General features: G+C 35.7%; 1 protein-coding gene across 7 annotated transcripts in view; it reads left to right on the forward strand.

The window, feature by feature from the left end:
• Positions 1-23,824, forward strand: part of BIRC6 (baculoviral IAP repeat containing 6) — a 167,700-nt gene that overhangs the window by 81,190 nt on the left and 62,686 nt on the right. For 6 of the 7 annotated variants that reach the window (XM_048938004.1, XM_048938008.1, XM_048938005.1 and 3 more), the window contains exons 47-60: positions 1,320-1,495; positions 2,005-2,101; positions 2,283-2,477; positions 5,021-5,221; positions 5,858-6,137; positions 8,002-8,258; positions 9,470-9,578; positions 10,076-10,297; positions 12,233-13,013; positions 13,928-14,071; positions 15,457-15,586; positions 18,837-18,968; positions 21,227-21,394; positions 22,729-22,902. In XM_048938004.1, coding sequence (XP_048793961.1) covers positions 1,320-1,495; positions 2,005-2,101; positions 2,283-2,477; positions 5,021-5,221; positions 5,858-6,137; positions 8,002-8,258; positions 9,470-9,578; positions 10,076-10,297; positions 12,233-13,013; positions 13,928-14,071; positions 15,457-15,586; positions 18,837-18,968; positions 21,227-21,394; positions 22,729-22,902 — 3,066 coding nt within the window. The remainder of the gene's footprint in view (positions 1-1,319; positions 1,496-2,004; positions 2,102-2,282; positions 2,478-5,020; positions 5,222-5,857; positions 6,138-8,001; positions 8,259-9,469; positions 9,579-10,075; positions 10,298-12,232; positions 13,014-13,927; positions 14,072-15,456; positions 15,587-18,836; positions 18,969-21,226; positions 21,395-22,728; positions 22,903-23,824) is intronic. The other variant, XM_048938007.1, reaches the window with a different exon arrangement.

Genomic DNA, 23,824 nt, shown 5'->3' on the forward strand with positions numbered 1-23,824 from the left:
CATTTTGTGTCTAGCAAATACTTTGTATTTTTTAAGAAATCAGTTTGGAAAGATAGCATTATTTCAATGTTTTTCATAGAATTCAGAGCACTGGGCCAACTGGATCCCTTCAATGGATTGTTTGCCCCAGGGTCTTTTGATACAGGTTACTGAAACTAATTTGTGTGAGTGTTTTGGGAAGATGTAACACAGTTCTTTGTGGTTTTAGTTCCTTCAAGAAAATCTGCATTTAGCTCTTTCCAGACAACTTCTTTGAACAAAACGTTTCTCTAAGATTGCTGCCAAGGATGTGTATGATCCAAAAATCAGTTACCAGCATTTAGTAGTAAACATGTAATGGGTAGTGCAGAATGCTGGCTACCCAGGAAAGATAAACCGTAAGACTTAAGCAGATATGCACTAGTAAGTAATGGCTCTTGTGTCAGAATTTCTGCTAATAATGTTCATTTACTGTACCTTGAAAGCCAGTAGATCAAGAACCAGGATAGCCTTCTATAACTCTTTTGTCACATGAAGTTAAAATGTTTGTGAGTTTTGTCTTTGCATTTCATTAGGATTTTATGCTTTCTCATTGACAGGCTATGAAAATCACATAAGTAGTAGTATTCCCATCCTACCCTTCCTTTCCCATGCCTCAAAATCTAAAATCTTTGCAACACCTTCTTCGACTGTCATTTATTTTTAACTTTTCTAGACACCACAGAGATCGAGTCCTAAGAGACTTCTGTCTGTCTCCATGCTTTCAAAGCTTACCAGTATTTTCTTTCTTGACAACTTAAAGGTGATTAAAGTACTATAGCTGTCAATTCTCTTGCCAAAATGTTTCTCTAAGGCATATTGCAAAGATCACTTAAACACATTCTTTATATTATTTTCTGTGAGTATAATTCCAGTTCCTGTAAATGGAAGGGAAATGAAATCCGTTTCCCCAACTCCAATCTAAAACCACTTTTAAAAGCTCAAATTGATGTCATATGCTCAGGGAGGCAGTAATTTTTACAGAGGTAGTTTCTCTTAGGGAAGAATATTCTACTGCTTTCCTTCCTCCTTTTCAGCAAATATGTAATCAATATTACTGAATAAATCCTGAACTGTAACACTGGGAAGAAAAGTTCAAAGAGAGGTATTTCCAATAGAGATGCAGATGTTAAGCAAAGAACTAATGGTAATTTATATGAACCTGAAAATTTTCCTTCTTGTAAAATCCATGCCAATATTTAGCTGAAATGAAATTTAAATATCCTTGAGTTCTCCTCTATGCTGTAACAATTTGTTAGGTCTCAGCTTCTGAACCTTGAACTGTTCCTGTTTTCACTAAGGTGCAAGTGGCTTACATCTCACTAAACATGAAAACTTTCATGGTGGCTTAGATGCAATATCAGTTGGAGATGGATTGTTCACTATCCTGACAACACTTAGTAAGAAAGCAACAACGGTGCAAGTGATGCTTCAGCCAATTCTTACTTACATGGCTTGTGGGTATATGGGAAGACAGGTAGGTTCCCTTTAACTTTGCTGTTCTTCAAGATGATTACATTTTGGTTGATACAGTAAGCTATAGTCATGTCAGTAAACTGACTGATCTTAATATTTTTCCGACATAACTGTGGTGCAGAAGATAGGAAGTCTCCATCATTCTGAAGGGGGAGAGAGTTAAGGAGTTTCTCTAAGGATATTTTGGTGTTCCTGTAAATATTCCTGGCTAAAAGTGAATGGAATGTTTCATTGTGTTCAAGTGGGAAATACATTTATTGTGTTTGTATTACTGTGTATATATAATGCTCAATATTCTTAATTCCCTTCAGCTACTTGTCATGGCACATTACCATGACACTACTTACCTTGTCATTTAATCTTTTCCTTACTACAAAGGCTTCTCTTGTGTAGGAGTGTACCTTCTGGAGGATGATACTGCTATTTTGTGGTAGAGAGGTTGACTGTGGTGGGATTTCTTATTCTAATTTCTAATTCTGTATGAAATTGTATTTCTTAACTTTCTTTTAGGGTTCTCTTGCCACTTGTCAGTTGTCTGAACCACTCCTCTGGTTCATTTTACGAGTCTTGGACACAAGCGAGGCACTGAAGGCTTTTCATGACATGGGTAAGAATGTGTTTTCTTTGGGTGCTTCAAGTAGAAGATTTGTTGTAGATTTTATGGCACTTTCAGGAATACAGATGGATGTCTAGAGAAGCAAATTGATTAAATATGTGTTTATTTGCTTAGAATCTATCACAGGCTTCTGAACAGGTTTTGTTCTTTTTCCCATCCCAATTATGCATAGGTGGTGTTCAGCTTATTTGTAACAACATGGTAACGAGCACAAGAGCTATTGTTAACACAGCAAGAAGTATGGTTTCAACTATTATGAAATTCCTTGATTCTGGTCCCACCAAAGCAACAGACAGTAGTTTGAAAGCCAGAGTGCTAGCTTCTGAACCTGATAATGCAGAGGGAATTCACAATTTCGCACCCTTGGGTAAGTAATACAACCTTCTCTCACCTTAATATCCAGTGGCCATTTGAATCTGCGTCATAGAGTTATAGAATCATAGAATCACTTAGGTTGGAAAAGACCTTAAAGATCATAGAGTCTAACCATGACCTAACCATACTACCCTAACTAACAACCCTCCACTAAATCGTGTCCCTGAGCACCACATCCAAACAGATTTTAAACACATCCAGGGATGGTGACTCAACCACCTCCTTGGGGAGCCTATTCCAGTGCTTAACAACCCTTTCTGTGAAGAAGTGTTTCCTGATATCCAACCTAAACTTACCGTGGCACAACTTGAGGCCATTTCCCCTCATCCTGTCACCAGCGAGAAGAGACCAACCCCGCTCTCGCTGTAAACACCTTTCAGTTATTGGAAGAGAGCAATAAGGTCTCCCCTCAGCCTCCTTTTCCCCAGATAGAATATCCCCTATTCCTTCAGTCTCTCTTCATAGGGCATGCTCTCCAAGCCCTTCACAAGCCTTGTTGCCCTTCTTTGGACCTGCTCCAGCACCTCAATGTCCTTTCTGTACTGAGGTGCCCAAAACTGAACACAGTACTTGAGGTGAGGCCTCACCAATGTCGAGTGCAGGGGCAGGATGACTTCCCTAGTCCTGTTCACCACACCATGCCATTGGCCTTCCTGGCCACCTGGGCACAGTGGTGGCTCATATTCAGCTGACTGTCCAGTAGCACACATCATGTTCTTAACAAGAGGTACTGTGTCAAATATTGAAGTACTACCACACCTTCTAAACAAAGAGGGTACTAGTGTTTCAAGATGTTGCTGAGTGAGAAAAGAAATTGCTTGGTGAACTCCTCCTCCATGTTAATAAGAGCTTGTTTGGTTGGGGGATGGAAGGAAAGGAAATGGTCAGTATGTGATGTAGTCATTGAATCAAAGTAAGCCCCTTCCTCCCCTGGGTTGTTTGAATACACAGTTCCAGACCAGTTTCTGCGGTAATCCACTGAGACTCACTGGCTGCACTTAATGCACAACAGATTTAATCCAGCTGTTACAGAAGCATTTCATAGCATTTCACTCAGAATGAGCCAGAGCTAGGTCAGACCACAGCAGATACTGGAGCATTGGGCTATTCTTGCTGATACTGTTCTCATGCTTGTACCTAGATGCATCAATGCTATGAACGTTTGTTAGAATTGCAGTGCTTTTTTGGTATCAATATAATGGCTACCACATATTAAAATGCATGAGTTTTAATGTGTGAATGCACTCTAATATTTTGCTGAGGTTTTCTTTCTTCCACTACTAATGTCTTGATTCATGTTGGTGCTCATTAGCCCAGTGTAGCTGACAAATGTGTATGCCCAGTATCTTAGTGTCATGAGTGAAGAACAGATTATTTTTTAAAAAGCTTTGGAAATACTGTCGGACAAGAAAGAAGTCCCTTTCAGTCCTTTCATTCAAATTTAAAATAATCAAATAAAATGACATTAGGAAGAAAACAGAAGGTTTATTTATCAGAATGTGGAACCATTCTTAATCTACTTCACTATTCACAAATTCTGAAGAGATAAATTTGAGAAACCTGCAGATGTTGGCACGCAGTCACTTTCAGTAGTGAAAATCCTAAACATATCACAGTGGTTTCTTGCACGTTTCATCTTCAGCCTTGGAAAGTGCTGCAGTTATTGGTGTTCTGCTTTGAGTTTATCTATCCTAATATTTCATTTCCTATTGAGAGCATTCTTTTAAAGTGTACCTTCCGATGGACTTCACTTTCTACACTTTGATTCTCATTGGGTGATGTTATCTCAGGCACAAACTGAATTCATTTGTGATGAAAATGTGTCAGAATGTGTACTTTAGGAATTCACCTCTAACTAAGAATAGGCAGTCAGTCATAGGATGCAGATGGAGCTGCTCAAAATTAAAACACCTCATGTATTTGTAGTTGGAGCAGCACAGATCCAGTCTTGCTGAGCCACACATCTTGCTAGAGATGGCATAGTCTGGGTCTTTTTACTTTGTTCTTGAGTCATTCTAAGATTTGAAAAGTAGATTGTTGATACAGTTATAGGCTTTTGGATTTGGTGTCTAAATTTAGAAAAAGGGTTCTCATATTAAACAAAACTTTTTCAGAAAAAATGTTTGCAGATTATTATTATAAAGACATTTCTTACCATTTTAATATTGAAACCTTTAAAATTTTCATTAGGTTTACTATGAATGAACAGAGTTCAAGTTATAAGCATACTGTTCAACCTGGACCTTTTGATTGGCTTGCTTCTGTAATTAAATCTTGATGAAAAGTTCAGGGGTTTGATAGCAGATATACTCTAGCTAACATTCAAGCATATGCACATTCATGTAGATAGGCAAACTATATATAAAACACTTGAAAATTATTAAAATATGTCAGCAGTTACCATGATCATGTATGGAATGTATGAATAAACAAAACAGATATTAAAAATTGTTTTTCATAATTCAGGTGGTAAATTAATCTGGATTTAATTAATAAATATGTATAAATAATGTTGATTCTGCTTTTTTTTTGTAGGTTCCATCACCTCAAGCAGCCCTACTGCCCAACCTGCTGAAGTACTGTTACAGGCTACTCCTCCACATAGAAGAGCTCGATCTGCTGCATGGTCATACATATTTTTACCTGAGGAGGCTTGGTGTGATCTCACAATTCATCTTCCTGCAGCAGTGCTGCTCAAAGAGATACACATCCAGCCTCATCTCGCCTCTCTTGCAAGTAAGTATATTTGCTGACACCACTGATTTGAAAGTTTTATGAGTAAGGTTTAGCAGTGTCAGAAACAACATCAGAAGAACAAAAGCAGATATATTGTATGAAGAATGCCAATAAATGAGTTGAAAAGCTTCCTAGTTCAGCTTCTCTTGAGAGTTGAAGGCTCTGATTCTGATTGATTTCATGTATCATAGTGCATGTCTCGTGGCATTAACATCAGTATGCCAGAAAACTTCTCAAACTTCTCAAAATTTAAGAGAATGTGATGTTGATCACAAGCCTTCAGGCAAAGTGGAGTTGTATGGGAGTTGCAATGAAGCATGAGAGAGAAATTTTCTTATTTTCCTTAGCTCTTATTGCCACAGCCCAAAAAAGAAAAAAATGTGATATTTATACTGACAGGACTTTTCTTCATCTCACGTCCTTGGAATAAGCTGCATAACCCATGTATCCGAATGCTGATGCATTTCACCGTGTGTTATCACACAGGACACATACTATAGCTGTGGTTTTGCAGTAGTGTTTGCTTAAGTTTGTTTTCATCATCTTCATCCTTAAAATGAATACATGTTTAATGCTTAAAATTCAAACCAGTTCAGGTTTTTAAATGGTATTAAACCTTCTTACCTTGCTCCGTAGCTTGCCCTTCATCAGTATCTGTTGAAATAAGTGCAGATGGTGTCAATATGTTACCTTTGTCAACTCCTGTTATCACAAGCGGTCTCACATACATAAAAATACAGCTTGTAAAAGCTGAAGTTGCATCAGCTGTCTGTCTTCGTCTCCATCGTCCACGGGATGCCAGTACGTTAGGCCTCTCTCAAATCAAACTGTTGGGCCTCACAGCTTTTGGAAACACCTCATCTGCAACAGTCAATAATCCATTCCTTCCTTCTGAGGATCAGGTCTCTAAAACAAGGTAAGCTTCTAGTATCAGTTGACAGAGACTAGAGCATGGTTTGTAGCGTGCATTTTCTGTATGTGTAAAATGAAAATGTTTCATCTCTGTAGTGGTGAACAAAAACAAAGGATGTGAAAGCATTAAAACTTACATTTGGTGTTCGTAATTATAGACAATTGTCCAAAAAATATTTAAGTAGCAGCATATTTCTTACCTCTTCTAAAGTCAGGAAACTTACGTAAGTGTTGAAGCAGAAATAGAACAACAGAATGCTTTGTGGAAGTTGTATCCAATATTTCTATTTACAAACAATTGAGAAATAGGAACTGAATGTTGTGATTCTGGCATATAAGCAAGAACTCTTTTCAAAAGCTTTGATTGGCTTAAGTGTGATTTTGAATTTCATACTTACTTTTAAAATAAAAGCAGACATTTAAGGACAACCTCAATATTTTTCAACCTGAATTTAATCATTTACAGGTAAATATTTTAGGTTATTGATTTGATTGAAATTTAGCTTACTTAATGATTAAAATTCATGACTTTGGAATGTTTCAGCTTTGAATCTTGTTGTTTTTAAGTTTGAAAAGGAGATATGAGGACAATTTTTAAGTATTTTATGCCTTTGAGAAAAAACAAAACTTGAAAGTATGGGAATTCAGAGAACCATGCATGCTGTCTGGCGTATATTTTATAGAAGCTGTGTAACTGAAACTGATCCATGATCTTGAACAGCAGCAAAACCGATTTTCATAGACAAATTGTTCTTCTTTTATATTTGTACTTCAGAAAAAGTTAGCTATAAGTTAAACAAAAACAATTACTACTGAAGAGAGTGTGAGTGCACGTTCTGAACATCTTGAAATGTTTTACTGTAGTTTTCAGCTTATTTTGATAAGTATCTCAAAAGATTCATGGCAGTAATTTGATAGATACATTAAATAAGCTTCAGTATAATTTTGGTTTAGACATAGCTGAGAATTTATTATTTTCATGATAAATATTTTGGAATATTTTTTTCCTAAAATAAAAATGCAAACTTTGTGTAAGATATATCTTACAAGCTTCCCATAGTTTGACTGCCTCCCCATCTCAAAAAAGTGGGCAAAATTAAGCATGAAAACTTGTTAATGAAATGGTGTCATTTATTTCATGTACAATTTAGATTGCATTAGGATTACTTGTTATTATTAAAAGGAATAGTGAGCAATATTGTTCAAAAGAGATCTTGGGAAAGAAATGCAATGAGAAACAAATTTAATTTCTGTAGTTTTCCTGTGGTTTTTATGTCAGGTGGGACTCTGTGCTCACTGATTTTCACTGTAGGTTGTGAATGATCCTAAAAAGGTGCACAGCTAGCCCTGCCTTTGCAAACTATTAATCCTCTCAAAAGCCCTTGTTTTTAGGAGAGATGTGTAATAAGTAGTTGCCAACTATTACTGCAGGATCTTGACCTTGTGTGTCGATCCATTTGTGTCCAAGTGAGGAGATGTGCTATTTCATCTTTCATGTTTATATGACTTTTGCCATTACATACGCATTTATTGCAGGCTGTAAGGAGTTCTTCAGAGCTAGAAAAAAGTGTGGTTTGTCCCTGTACATGATAATATAATGCTAAAAAAAAAAAACCAAAACCATAAAAATACTACCATTACCCATGAATCCTGCCTTTCTTAGGAACTCAAAGTAGTAATTGCAACAGTAACACTAATGTATGTTACATTGTACTCTTAGATGGAGTTATTTCAATTTACTTTTCTCAGATTGCCTTATGGTGTCACAGAAGTTTTCTGCAATACTTGTCATAGAATCTAATACAAGATGAAAGATAGAATGAGGAAATGACACGTTTTGCTCATTTCCCTCTTTTTCTTTTTTTCAGTATTGGATGGTTAAGATTATTGCACCACTGCCTCACTCATATAAGTGATTTAGAAGGAATGATGGCTAGTGCTGCAGCACCCACTGCTAATCTGTTGCAGACATGTGCTGCATTACTCATGTCACCATACTGTGGTATGCATTCTCCAAATATTGAGGCTGTGCTTGTAAAAATTGGGCTGCAGTCCACCAGAATAGGCCTCAAATTGATTGACATTCTTCTCAGAAACTGCTCAGCATCAGGAAGTGACCCTGCAGGTGAGTGCATTGTCTTTCTTTTCAATTGTTGCTTTAAAAGTTGCTTGTATTACAAATTTAGTATTTGCATGTTACTTTCAGAGTTTGAATTCTGTTTGCCAATACTTGCTGTTTTTTCATGGCAGCATTGTTTATCTTGCCATTATGTTTTTGGGCATGGCAGAGCTTTGTGTCTGAGTAGCTCTAAAATAGTAAAACAGTGCAGAATATACGATAAGGGGAATGTTGTGAAGTCACAAAAGTAGGCTGTGCAGTATATCCTAAGTGCAGCTGTGTGTATACCTGTACGCAGTGTGGATGTTTCAACATAAAGAATACCTCAGAGTAGTTCTAAGGATAGTAAGTATGGTAATGTTTGATCTGTAATAAGCTGTAGGATGGAGTAAAATTTGAATAGCACAAAGTGAGGCAATTATTCAGCAACTGATTTGTCCCACAGCAGCAGCTCTTCAGTCAATGTACTGTGGGGTTTTTGCATGTTTATGATTCTATATCGCTTTGCTGTTTAGTGGCTTTCCAGTAAAAGAGATCTGTTATTTGTGCTGTTTTGAAGTTGCTGATTCTAACAGAAAACACCTTTACAAAATGCCTCCTGTGATACTTCACCATGAGTTAATGTGTCAGAGTAGCACATTCTCCTTTATTGGAATGCTGTTAAATAGGAGAGTAGTTTACTAAAGGACAGGAGATGGGGAATATAGGATGGAGAAAATGAGTTGGAAATAATCCAAGGAATTCCTGGACTAAAGTCATGTTGGGGAAAATTGGAATTAAATGAGCTTCCATATTGAACCAAACATTTGCTTCTCAGATGCATGAGGCTTGACAGCTCTATTGTAATTAGTCATGTTCTTGATTCTGTGACTGGATTCTATGCCTTTTGGGATACGTTGAGGAAAATCCTACTAGTTAAATCTGCAAGTCTTCTGTCTGATGAATGTTGCAATTAATTTTATTCTTCTATAGTAAGGCTGGACATTATATCGAACATATTAAGTGTGGAATATCATGATAGTGATGTCTTAGCCTGCATATGTTAATGGCAAAGCTCAGTTCAGTGTTAACATTGCAATTCTTTAACAGTTTTGTGAGTACTTTTAAAAAATATGTATGTAAGTACTTCTGTTGTTTTCCCCTCTCCCACTTCCTCCCAAACCCCCCATTTCTTGTCTTTTTTTTTTTTTTTTTTTTTTTTTTTTGAATGCGGCAAGATCTGAATAGCCCTTTACTGTTTGGAAGATTAAATGGTCTCTCTTCTGACTCCACAATAGACATTCTTTATCAGCTGGGAACAACTCAAGATCCTGGAACAAAAGATAGGTAATGTTATTTGGATTATCCTGTGAGAGTGCGTATAGTTCGCTAAATAGTGACACGAAAGCAGAGCCTTTTAAAATCTGGTTTTTAATACAGACTGGAAGCACCTAAATCTAAAGAAGCCTTTCAGCTTTCCGTTCCAGCTCTTTCCATCCTTTACAGAGAAGGCTTCCCCTCTCTTATTTGGTCTTAGGAAAGTGAGAAAACTCTTAGTGTTCAGCTGAATTTTCTCTCAAATACTTAGAACTTAGTTACCTTCTATGTTTTCCTTTTCTGTACTAAGAAAACTTACATTTGACTGTCAAAGATGATATGTGTTTTTAATTTCTTTTGCGCTGTTAGTGATTTAAGTCTTGAAAACGGAGTTTGAGCTCATTCTTGATCTCTGCTTCAAAGAAAGTGATAAATGCCTAAATCAACCTACTCAGAGAGAGCAAGTTAATTTGTTTTTGAGTGTTTCTTTGACCCTTTGTAATGTACTACATCATCTTGCCTTCCAGGATTCAAGCACTGTTAAAATGGGTCAGTGATTCTGCAAGAGTTGCAGCTATGAAAAAAAGTGGCCGGGTCAGCTACATTTGTCCAAATAGCTCAACAAGAGAGTATGGTCTTTTGATGCCATCTCCTTCCCACTTGCATTGTGTAGCAGCGATTCTGTGGCATAGCTATGAACTGCTTGTTGAATATGATTTACCAGCATTGCTGGACAGAGAGCTCTTCGAGTAAGTAAAGCAAACGAAGTATTGTACTACATACTTTTCTAACTAAATTATTTTGTTCTGAAATAATACAGCTTGAAGTGGAATAAGTAGTGGAAATGGACATCCCTGATGCTAGTTGAAAGAGTGAATACTAAAAAAGATATCTAAACAGGTGGCTTTTAGATCTAAACATGTATATAAACAGGCACATATTAAGAATTATAACATTTGAGAAGAGAGATAATAAAATAGATTTCTTTAAATGAATAACCCAATTGGATTTGCACCAATATGGAAGTGGGATTAACAATTGAATTCCTGTCTGTTGGATAGAATGAAATGAAGAAATGCTAATAAAACTGTTGTACCTAGTTTCAGTATGCATGTTGCAGTATAGTCCTGTTCCTTTACTTCCTGCCAAGTAAAACTATAATTCATATCAGCCAGCATCTGGAGCAAATTATATTATATATTTTTAAATGAGTAGAGAAGGATTTTTGTTAAACATGGGAAAAATAATTCTTCTAAGAAAAATAACATCTCCACTGTTTTCATCTTCTTTGATATTTCAACTTTTGAAATAATTTCGTTTTCAAAATTATTTCAAAAAGAGAGTTGTTCTTCATGTGACATGTCACTTCTCCTCTGGATGTATTTTCCAGTCATTCCCATGTTTGATTTCACTACTTCTGTTTTTACCAGTAGATACTAATTTATTCCTTAGTTATTTTTAATATCTTGTTGGAAAAGAGTTTTATTTTTCTACAGAAATAAACTTATCTAGAAAATCCTGGTGGAAGGATTGTGTTGAATTTATAGTTGGTGAAGAGTTTGTGTGCTGTTATATATTGATTTTAAAAAACACTTGCCACTCAAAGTTTGGAAACTTTTCAGAAGTCACAGTTAGTGTTCTGTCTTGGAGCAGTTTTTAATCAGCCAGCATTGAAACTAACATTTGTTAGATCTACGTTCTCTTTTGGAGTCTTCAATTCTCTTCAACTAAACATAAAGTAATACTTCCATCCAGAGGAGGGAAAAACAATTCTTATCTTCTAAATAGAAATGTGATATGGGATGATACATTCAAATTATTAAAATACTAACATCACAGTGCCACAAAGTGTGCATTAATGTGTATGTTTAGAGTTCAGGATTATGTATCTTGTGTACGGTATCTTGTATATGATATGATAAGTCATAGTAACTCGAATGCAATTCAGAAAACTGCTTTTTAAGATATTTCTTCGTACCTGCTTGTTACAAGTAGGTGAAGTATAATATTTTCACTAATTTGTAAGTACCGGTTTGCAAGTATAAGCTGAATAATTGGAGCAAAATTAGCTTTTGCATTCAAGTGCTTTTGATGTGATATTATTTGAATAGAAGTGAGCTTAAAGGTACTTGTTTTTAGCCTGTGTCCTAAGGATAGTAAGAATAGTGTCATTCAACCAGTGAGATTCTTCCTGCTTTCATTTTCTGTGTAACATCTTCAGTTAGAATTCTAATAAAAGAAATGTTTAAAAAAAGGTGGGTGGGGGGAGGAGAGAAAAGCAAAGGACTAAATAAGAGAACTTTGTGGAAAATGTGTGCCATTCTAGTAGCTGCATCTTGAAGAGTACTAAGCACAGAGACGTTGCAGTTATCTCAAAAATGTGTAAATTGACAGCTGTCCAAAGACAGAAATCCTGTCTTTGATGGCAACATCCCAGCAAGAGCGACCTCTAAGCTATTTTTAATACAGTGTGATGAAATAAATTCAGATATAGGGATGAGGCATGCCTTTTGGGTAATGAATATCCTGCTAATAGTGATCCAAAAGCGGCTGTCAAACTCAGCTCAGTTTTACAATAGTTTCTAGAATAGTTAATAGTTAATCTGAAAGATGATGTATAAAATGACAAAGAGAATATGAGTGGCAAGCTATCTATGTTTTGATATTATTTTTGTCTTCTACAGATCACTGTTTAACTGGTCCATGTCTCTTCCCTGCAACATGGTTTTGAAGAAAGCAGTTGATAGCTTGCTTTGCTCAATGTGCCACATCCACCCAAATTACTTTTCCTTACTTATGGGATGGATGGGTATCACTCCTCCTCCAATGCAGTGTCAGCACAGACTGTCCATGACTGATGACAGCAAAAAGCAGGACCTCACTTCGTCTTTAACAGATGACTCTAAAAACGCACAAGCGCCCCTTGCACTAACAGAGTCTCACCTGGCTACTCTTGCTGCCTCATCTCAGTCTCCTGAAGCTATCAAGCAGTTATTGGACTCAGGTTTGCCTTCACTGCTTGTAAGAAGTCTTGCTAGTTTTTGCTTTAACCATACTTCTAGCTCGGACTGCAATGCACAATCAACAGATATCACCCAGGATAGACTCAGGAGGCACCATGTCCCACAGCACTTTAATAAAATGCCTATCACAGCAGACCTGGTTGCTCCTGTTCTCAGGTTTTTGACAGAAGTTGGCAACAGCCATATAATGAAGGACTGGTTGGGTGGTTCTGAAGTCAATCCGCTGTGGACAGCACTTTTATTTCTGTTGTGCCATTCTGGTGCTACTTCTGGAGGACACAATGTGACTGCACAGCAGACAAGTGCAAGATCCAGCTTGCTTTCTTCAACTGTAACAGCAGGGTTGACCACTCAGCAGCGGACAGCAATTGAAAATGCGACAGTTGCTTTCTTCTTACAGTGCATTTCTTGCCATCCTAATAACCAGAGGCTTATGGCACAGGTGAGACAGAAAATAAAAGAGATTGTCATTTCTTTGTTAATGTGTCAAAATTTGCATAGTTTCTAATTCTGAAACTTCTTTTTTTCCTTCTTTCTTTAAGGTATTTATTTTGTAAGTTGTCATCAACTGGGAGAGTTTTGTGTTGAAACTGTTAGCTTGTTGGTCAGACTTAGAAAACTGTAAGAATACTTGGACATGGCCATTCAGTGCTGTGTATGGATTTGTATTCCACTTGGCTGTATCAAGATGTATGGCCTTAACAAGACACTTCAGACCTTAATCCACAATACTGTATTTAAGTACATAGGTTTAAACTCTTTTGAAGTGGGATTTGAAAATGAAGCTCCATTCACGTATTTTAAATTAGGAAATTGAAGAAAAATTGCTGTTTGTTTACACAGACGTGTATGGTATCCAGGAATATGTGGAATATTACAGAACAGTTCACTATTCTAATGCAAATTCAGCTAATTTCCTCACAGTTGTTAACCTTTCAGACCTAGCTGAATGAAAGTACAGTTAAAATGATTTCTTCTTTCAATATTAAGAATGTCCGTGCCCCAGGAACAGTTAACTTGAGTAAAAAATAAGTCAGCACATTTCTCTGACGCTTTGCTACAGAATAGGAAGATCTTGCTTTAGGAATTCAAAAGTTATTTTTCTGAGTGCTTCTTCTTCAGCTTTGATTTTTCTTAGTACTCTACATGTTTACAATTACTTTGCTGTATTCAGTATTTTATGCATTTTTAAATTTTTTTCTGTTGATAGTTTCTTCAGTGGTGCTCATTTCTGATCTGATTTGAATGATAGCTGAAGGTAGATCTTAGGCATTGCTTATTATGGCTATATAGAGCTGTATTTTGGAGACCTAAATATAGAAATATTTTAAATATGATATAATTTTGTATTCCCAGGTTCTCTGTGAATTGTTCCAGTCTTCTCCTCAACGTGGGAACCTCCCGACCTCTGGAAACATTTCAGGATTTATTCGGAGGCTTTTTTTGCAGCTAATGCTCGAGGATGAGAAAGTGACTTTGTTTCTTCAGTCCCCATGTCCAGTAAGAGTTTTTGCTATCTACATGGGCAACATGGCTCAAATTTAACCCCGCACCAAAATCAATGTATTTTCAACTTTGAAAGGTCAGGCAGCAGCTTTTCCTTCTGTATGTATCTGGAAAGTAATGTTTAGGTGAATTGTAATTCAGCGTTTTAAAAGAAATGTCAAGGCATTGTTTTGAGAGAAAGCCATCTTGCTGAAAACATTTATGTTCTGACAGAATAGAAAACTGGAATTTATCTTACGCTTCCATAAGACCTTTTAATAGTATTCTTAAATATTAGCAAGAAACATAGATGTAAGTTCTAGTCCTTACATCAGTTCTTCATTTTAAATTTTGTTGAGGAATTGTCTGAATTTTGATGCTCCAAAACTAGCAGAGATCCTTCAACGTTAGCCATAACATCACTAAAAAATTTTTGAACTGATCTGTAAAGTAACTTTATGCATTTACACTTCTTCACCAGAACAGAGTTACAATTGGTGACTGAACTGCTGTGCTTTTATATATGACAGGGAAGCTAGATAGTGTTAAATGGAAAAGGGAGAGCACGTAAGTTTTATTACCAAGATGTTTAAATGTTTTGTTTCAACCTGGCTGGGATCAATTCTTAATATGGCTTTTGGTATCATCAAGGTAGTATCAGTTTTCTAATAAGACGGTTTACATAGAACAGATTTTTGCAGAGTTACTGAATAAGTTGAGACTGAAACAAGTTCTTAAAAAAAAGTTGCCAGGTAATTCAGTTTCATCTGAAGAAACAGTCTGGCTGTTCTTAGTGGGTAGAAGATTCCTCCTTTCACACCTGAAGAGAAGACTGAAAAGTGATCTGAATATGCTGAGTATATTTCTAATATATCTAGCAGATTAATCTTTAATGTGTTGGATCCCCACTTTATTTCTGAAGTTCTTAGGAAAACTTTATATTTAAGTCAGTTTTCCATTGTTATGAAGTATTAAATTGGTTCTATGTATAAATACTAGTAAACAGTTTTCCTGATGGTTTGGAAAAGGGAGCAATAGCTCTTTGTGCAGAAAAGTTTGTAAAGTTATTGCAAGCAAAGAACAATATAAAAGTATGAACACGCATCAGCATCAGGCTAAAATATGTGATACTAAAATACTTGAAATATTTGAACTAATGAAGACTTAGTTATCCATCATAAAAAATAAATGCACTGAGTAGAAGAACTTTATTCACAAGTCAGGACTCGAGAGAAGTAACATCTTACCGTAATTTGACCCTGTAAAGTTGAAGGGTAAGTAAGTTTTCATTTTAAACACACATAACAGTTAAATTTTATTTTGCTGAGATATATTTATAGAAACTTAGTGTTTTAACTTATTTCTGAATCTTAAAAGCATGGTAACTTTTTATCTTTCAGCTGTACAAAGGTAGAATTAATGCTACTAGTCATGTAATTCAACATCCAATGTATGGAGCTGGGCACAAATTTCGTACTCTTCATTTACCTGTCTCAACAACTCTAGCTGAAGTTCTCGATCGTGTGTCAGGCAAGTTTACAACAGTTTGTTTTATTTTTAAGATAGTTAATATTTCCTTTTTTTTCATACCTGTATATTTGCAGTGTTCCTAGGTACTTGTTGATACAGAGGTTTAAATTATAATCTATTGAATATACCTTGCGTGTTCTGTTTAAAATGCACTTTGCTGGTTGTATACTATTTTTTCCTTCCATTAAACTCCAATTAAGATACCATTACAGAGGGGAGGGTGGGATTTTTGTTGTTTTTTTTTTTTGTTGTTGTGTTGTTTTTAAGTACTCATGTATTCTTAAATCTCTCAAGTCATACTGCAAATATTGATCTTCAGAATACCCTTTCACTTAAATCCCAGTAATGTCACTTTAATATCCTGAAACTTAAATGGTTATCTCAATGGTGCTGCTATGAGAAGAGCACTAATGATCCAATTTCTTTGAATATACATTTGCATACTATGCAGGCACTTCAGTTTACGTACTACATGGAGATTGTAAAGCTTCATTTGCTTGTAGAGATTAATTTTCAAATTATAAGGCATGACTTTCATTTATTTTTATGAAATGAAATATTTTGTTACACTACTTGAATTTTTGAGGAGAAATGAATCTGTGGGGGGCTTTGATTAGGCCTCCATAGGCCATGATATGAGATTCAGTACATGAATGGAAGATGCCTTAACCTTAAAATGAATCTCACCTTGATATTCAATTAATACTTCAGAAAATAGACCTGCATATTTAAGATTATGGTTAATGATCTTTTTCAAAATGTAGAAATTGTCCTAAAGGTATTGAGTTTGTGCCAGAACTCTCTAGGTGAAATCATCAAGTTGATTCACTTCAGGTAAAAAACAGAGCAAAATATGTTACCTTAAAAAAATCAATATCAAGCATGTAGAATTCAAAGAAAAGAAACAGAGTGATGGAAGGGGAACACCAGTAATTCCACTTTAATCTTACGATGTCGTCAATAATAGCAAATCAAAGTAAAAGAATGATCACAGTTGTTAAGATTTTGCCATACTGCGGATGTACACTGTGAAGGGCTTGCATATGTACCTGGTTGGGTACATAATCCTTATACATATGCATTAACTTTTTTTTGACTGTAGGATCAAATTTAATTTCTTAAGCAGTTCTTCGTAGAGTTCAGAAGAACTGTTGCCTTTTAATATCTAATTAAAATCTATGCATTTACATAATTAATAACTGCATTTGGACAATAACTATGTTATCTAATGAAGTGATAGAAGTATAGTAATGGTGCTTGAGAAAAACAGCACGTGTTTTGGAATGTTAATTAAAATCAGCGAAGCCTAGAAAAATGCTTGAAGTTTATTTACTACGGAATACTATGCTGTTTTGTATAGAAGTCTTTATTAACTTAGTGTTCAGACATGATCATGTGTGGAATGTCTGTCCAAGAGCTTCCAAGTTCCTTCTGCCATTTATGGTCAGAAATACTTTAATGAGAGAAACAGTTGATGCACATGAGGTGAAGATCAGTTGTTGAGCAGTGACATAACCTGTACTGATCAGCTGCCTCGGTGTATTGTGCTCAGCCTGATAGCCACTGCTAATAGGGTCTGGAGAAGGGAACGTGCTGATGTGATGTACAGTAATGCACATAATGAAATGGATCAAATGCTGACTTCATAGCACATTATAACTTCGCTTTATGCTACAGAATTGTCTCATTTTAAATTGAAAGAACTAGTTCTGGAAAGGTTCATGTTGTTTTACGCTTCCCTCCTGTATCTGTTGTGATTTTTCTGATGATATTAAAAGCTTTGTGATTCCTGTGTATCTTTCCGTGAAGTTCATGGTTAGGATAGTGGAGACAACTAATATACAAGGAAAGAACTGTATGTTTAGGGTGAAAGGAGGGGAGAGATGGGCTGGATTGGTAGTGGCAAAGGAAAAACAGGCTGCTACAACTGCAACAGTAGGAAGTTTTGAAGATCCTGTTTTGAAGACTGGTCCATGAATTAATTTCTTTTTTCTTTCTTAGCTATTCTTTGAAGGTCTTCTGTTACATTAAAATCTCACATTGATCATTTCATACTTTTCTGTATATAAAATAGGAGTGTTGATCTAATATTTTTTCTCACTGCCTTAAAAAAGAAAAAAACAAGAAAGTATGGTGTAAAAGCATTGCTAAATTTGCTGCTCACATCCCTTCACCAGAGGAAGAAAGTACGCAGTGTGATGGCAGATGGAATAGTCTAGAATGAGTATCAGTTGTTCTGTATTCCATCCACATTAGTTTTAATTTGCTGATCGTGACAGGTCAGAAAGACTGAATGACAAATGTGGATATTATCTGAGTAATAAAAATGTGTTGTCTTAAGCATCTTCAGTAGTTTTATTAATGAGGATTATATTGTCCACCAATAAATGGGCATTCAGCCCATGAGACCAAACTACTGATTAGTATATAAATAATAACGATGAGGATATTAAAAGTGCTAATGAGGATATCCACACCAAGTCTGAAATACATGTCTATGAATAAATATACACACAGGTATGTACGTAAATAGATGTAAATATATATTAGGTCCTGAGTAACAGCATTTTCACACTATGTATCTTCTCCAAGGAAACTGGAGAATGATTTAAAAGTTTTGATACCAATGGGTTACAAGGTGTAAAATAATCCATTGAAATGAACAATGAATAATTTTTTAAGCTGCTTGCTGATGTCTTTGATCTACATTAACGATCAAACTGAAATTATTGTACTGCAGTAAGTATTTACTGAAGCAAATGCACAAGTTTTGGATGTGTTCTTTATGCATCTCATAATTTCACCAGATCTGAAAATGCTATCTAGATGCTTAGGCTTAAATACAACAATATAAGTAAGTCTGTAGATATCCTTTAAAAATAAGTAAATACATTTCTTTTTTTTACTTAGGTTTGATTTGATTCTCACTCACTTGCTTGTCTTATCTGTTTCTAATCTCTTTTATTTGTTGCAGTTGTGTTTTAACATAAGTATACTTGACTTATCATGTAACAGATTTAGGTTGTAACAGTTTTAGATTGTTAAAGGGCAGATTGGAGGGAGGGGAGATTGCACTTGTAATACTTAAATTCTTAAATATTTATAAGAATATTGTTGCCTGGGATGGAAATCTAAGCCACAGAAATCGTTCAAATATAGTTGTGTTAACAGACTAGAAACTGGTAACAAAATCAATGTGTTATATTAAAATAACATTCTCTCCTGTTTTGATTTTTTTTCTCCTGTATAGATACACCCAGTATCACAGCTAAGCTAATTAATGAACAAAAAGAAGATAAAGAAAAGAAGAACTATGAAGAAAAAGAAAAAGTTAAGGCAGAAAATGGGTTCCAGGACAATTACAGTGTTGTTGTTGCTTCTGGTATGTTTTTGTTCATCTTCTGAAAAATTATCTTTCAGACATTAAAGGAGTGAGGGAAATCAAATCTACAGTTATTCATTTAATTATTAACGATCTTAAGACAGAATTGTAATGCCCAGTTAACCTAACTGGCTGCTAAGCAGCAAAGATCAGATCCAGATTGAACTACTGTCTCTACTATCTGCTGATAGATTCTGGTAAATTGTACCTAAAGTTGGCTGTCTGTTGTGGGTGCTGTGGCTAGTGTGTTGTAGATGCACACTCAGAGTTTAGATTATGTGCTAAGATATTAGTATTTGCCTGCTGTTATTATAGGTTGAGTATTAGTTCCTCTGCCTTTTTCCATTGGCTAGTGCTTCAGAGTTTAATCACCTACTTCTACATTATGTTTTGGAAATGAAAGTATTCCTGTACTTCGCGTATTTAAAACTGTCAGAATAAAACCACATTATTCCACTTGCAAAGCACAAATGAAGGATATTGCTCCATTGCTACAGGGGCTACAGATTGAGTAAGGTAATCTTGCAGTGGTACAACATTACAGTTCAGGTGATGGCTGTAGAGATCATTGGTCTTTCTTTTTGGGGGTTCTAGTGTGTGAGAGGTTATTGAACTTCAAACTACCCTTATCTAGGTTTCTGCCCTCATTGAGCATTCTCAATGTCATTTACACTTTGTGAGGCATGATGAAGAGGCTGATTTTCTCTGACTTCTGGCACCAGTGTTTCTTAAGCTTTTAATTGTAAGATTTTAGATATAGCAGTAATTCTAAATTCAGCTGTTCAGTAGGGCAGCAGTTTCATGGATCTCGGTATATATTTAAAACAATACAGCTTATTGTTAATAATAACATCTTTTTTTTTTTTTTTTTTTTTTGAGAGAGAGATTTTTGCAATAGGTGCCACTTAGGCAGGATATGATCTAAAGTGATCATAAGTGAAGGGTTAAAGCATGAACAAAGAAACTAGGAAGAAAACAACATATTAGCACTGAAAGTAGGTCATAGTGTAGTTAGCTGTGTCTCATCCCACTTGCATCTCTGGTCGTGCTGCTTCATATAATCAATTTCCTGTTCAAAAAGAAAGATTTAAGTTCTTCCTTCTAGCTTGTGTTTCTTCCATTTAAGTAAAACAGCTTAAATGTAGTTTTAATTTATATTTGTTTTTAACTGCCTTCTCATGGAGTCTTTTGTCTGTGTCTTGTTATATTCTTTTTTTTTTTGTACATTTTTTTTTGTTTCCTCATACTCATGCAGTCACTATTTTACCTGTTCCCTATTGGTAAAATTGTTAGAGAGAGATGTTATTTGGAACCTGATCTTCTTGAGAAAGACTGTTAGACTGAAATTAGCTGATTATTGTAGCTTATCCTACTAAGAAGGTGGAGTCAAAGCATATTATAACATTTCTGGTCAGGATAATGTTACTTTTACAGCTGCTCTTGGTTGATTATGATCCAGTAGTTGCACATATATTCCTGTGTAGATCTGCTGACTTCTTGCTCTTCTATACAGTTGGCAGAACATGTTATTAATCCAGTTTCAGTATACTTCATCATTGACTGTCTCAAAATGTGGCAGTTTTGATACATAAGCTTAGTAAGCTTTCATGTACCTATTAAACCCTTTAATTTTTACATAGTTCTTAACAAGGTTCTGACTAAAGCAGTTTTAAAAGTACATTTAAAGGTACTTTTCATCACTTGTTCTAATGTCAGTACTGTAGCTGAAGTCACCTGGTAAGTCAGATGTTTATCTTGGACTGTGCATTGAAATATCTGTCGATGTAGAAATTTTTTACCTTACTTGATTTTAGTTTGAAAAAACAACCTCAAAAAGATTTACTATAGGTCTCTGTCATGTTATCAAGTGCAACAGGGAAAGGGGGGGCCTTTTCTTCCCCTTTCAGGGAGAAGGAAAGAAAAACCATATCATTATGTCATCATATGGAATACTGATAAAACTAGGACAGTCCCCCTGATAGACAGGCTCTTTAACTGTTTAAGAGCAAAATCAAAGTAATAATTTACAGTTACAGCTTGTTTTTTACTTGGGACTTAGGAGGATGCACAACTGTGAAAAATACTGGGATTAAATTCAAATGTATTTTATATGTGAATGCTGTTCTGATATTTATTAGTTGTGTTTTCCAGTATGACTTTTTTTGCAACAATTGAAAGGATTGGCTACACTGCAACTTAGCTATCTGAAATTATTAAATGCTATAATAATTTTATTATTATTATTATCTCTGTACTAGGTTTGAAATCTCAGTCAAAAAGAGCTGTTTCATCTACCCCTCCACGTCCACCATCAAGACGAGGAAGAGTGATGGCAGATAAAGTAGGTACCTCTTCCTCAGGAGCGGAATCTTCCAGCAAGACTATTAGCGTTCCAGTTTTCCATCTCTACCATAAACTTCTACCAGGTAACTTTAATAACTGTCTTTAAGCTTAAAGAAAATGACCTTTTTCAGTAGCTGTTATTTCTTTAGAAAGACAATACAATGATGACATACTTCTTTGTTTATTCACTCACATAATGAGTAGAGCACTTTTGGGCTGAAGACTGCTTTCAAGTGGAAATGAAGCCTCATAGTATCTTCATAACTTGATCAAAAAAGAAAAAGGAAGCAACTGATGGAATTAAATGTCAGATCTCTAATCAAAGATATTTTTGCCCTTAATGCTTTCTTCAGTACATAGCTGTTAAAAATGTGACTGTCCTCTAATTGTGCTATAGACCATTCTGTATTTGTGTAATGGTCTCATTGATCACGCTTCTCATGCACCTAACAGTTGTCATGCATGTACACAAGTGCAGAATCAGTGATGGAAAATAGTGGAAGACTGTCTTGCCATTGTGTAAGTGAAGCAAGAATTAGCATTCACAGAATCACAAGGTTGGAAACGACCTGCAAGATCATCCAGTCCAACCACCCTCCCGTTCCTATCAGTGCCACAAGTTACTAAACCGTCTCATTCCATAAACCATTCATTTCATTAGACACCATCCTCTGTTGATGAGATGGATTGCCATAGAAAACCTTACCAGGACTTCTGTTAATTGGCCAAGTACTGTCAAAATGAAATTAGTTGGCTAAGTATATTAAATCATCTAATTCTAAAACATTTTCCTTTACATCTAATAATTACCAGGAAAATTTGTTCTGCCTTGAGAGTAACTTGTAATTTCAAGGAATAATGTATTCTTCCTAAGCACGGTGGCCGAAGTCCAGATATGAGTTACTGATTTGGGCTGTAGCTGCACGTGCATTTCATTTCTACGCTGTTGCTGAGAAAATTACTCCCTGCACTGCCATTCACTTTTTCTTGAGTTGTTGTGTCTTGAAATTGGTGTATTGAGGTGGGTCTGGGTTTGTAGCGCTGAAAAGGATCTGCAGGTTTCTTTATTTTACAGATTCTTCCACTTCAGCCTTTTTATCCTCTTGTCATATTCATTTATGCCACCACAACGTAACCAATAGGATTTAATAGTAGGGGGCAAGGCAGTACCCAATTGAAATGCACATCAAATTACAACCTTAGCCATTTGTTAAATATGTCAACTGCTTTGGGCTTTTGACACAGAGCTGCTGTAGGGAATTCCCAAGAGAATATACACTGGAAGTAAGGCCTTGGTTTAGAGCCACTTAGTATTTAGTATGCTTGGCTTCTGCAGCAGGAGAACAGCGCATGGACATGTATGTTATGATAACCCTCTCATAACGTTCCACTCTGACTCAATGCCATTGTTGTTTAGGCCAGCCATTACCCGCTGAAATGACTCTTGCCCAGCTTCTGACTCTCCTGTATGACCGTAAACTCCCTCAAGGATACCGATCGATAGATTTGACAGTTAAGCTTGGATCCAAAGTAATCTCAGATCCAAGCTTATCAAAAACAGACTCGTTTAAACGTCTTCATACAGAAAAAGGTGAGTTTTGTGGGGTTTTTTTCCCTTTTTGTAAGGCTTTATAATGCCAGCACTCAGTAGTGCGTGTTTGGGCTAATAGCCAGTGCAGATTAAGTAATGCAGGAGCACTTACAGACACCTGTGAAAAATGTTATTACAGTAGCCTGAGTACTTAACATGCTTCATGGAAAATGGGAATTATTATCAAGTCCATCTGAGCGTGTCTCATAACTTCAGCTTTTAAGAACATTCTTTTTAAAATCATCTAATATAGTCTGCTTCTTATTAGGGATTTTTCTCATTGCTTGCTATGTTCTAGTTACAGTGAAGGGGGGAAAAAAGAAGGAAAATCAGGAATCTGATTGGAAATATTTTGTTATTGTTTATTTAAGGAAGGAGTTAGAGGAATGGGACCTTGAAATTTAGCCAAGGTGGTGTGATCACCAACCTGCCTGCACAGCATGGAACTACAAAGTTAATCATGCAGCTGTTTTAGGACAGAGTCTTTTGTAAAAACTCGTTAGATAGATCAATCTCTTTCTAAAAAAGACAAAACCTAAAGAAGAATCTGATTAATTTTCAGTAAAAAATGTATATTTGAATAATTGTGTTATGTATATTGTAATAAATAGCGTATTAATCTGCACGAATTATCCATACTTATGACATGAGTTTGCTATAATTGCCAAAAGGCACTAATATTTTTATTTTCTTTTGATATTCTTGTACTCATTCACAGAATCATAGAATTGCTCAGGTTGGAAAAGACCTTAAAGATCATCAAGTCCAACCACAACCTAACCTAACCTTCATTTCAGTTCTTGACTCAGCTTTTACTGTAAAAGGAAACCCTACTTTTGATGTAGTTTTTTATCTGAGAAGGAGGAAAGAATACACAGTATTGATGATGACCTATTAACTTGTTTTACCTTTCTGTTTTTGT

Source organism: Lagopus muta, chromosome 2 (genome assembly GCF_023343835.1).
Source record: "Lagopus muta isolate bLagMut1 chromosome 2, bLagMut1 primary, whole genome shotgun sequence".
Classification (NCBI taxonomy): domain Eukaryota; kingdom Metazoa; phylum Chordata; class Aves; order Galliformes; family Phasianidae; genus Lagopus; species Lagopus muta.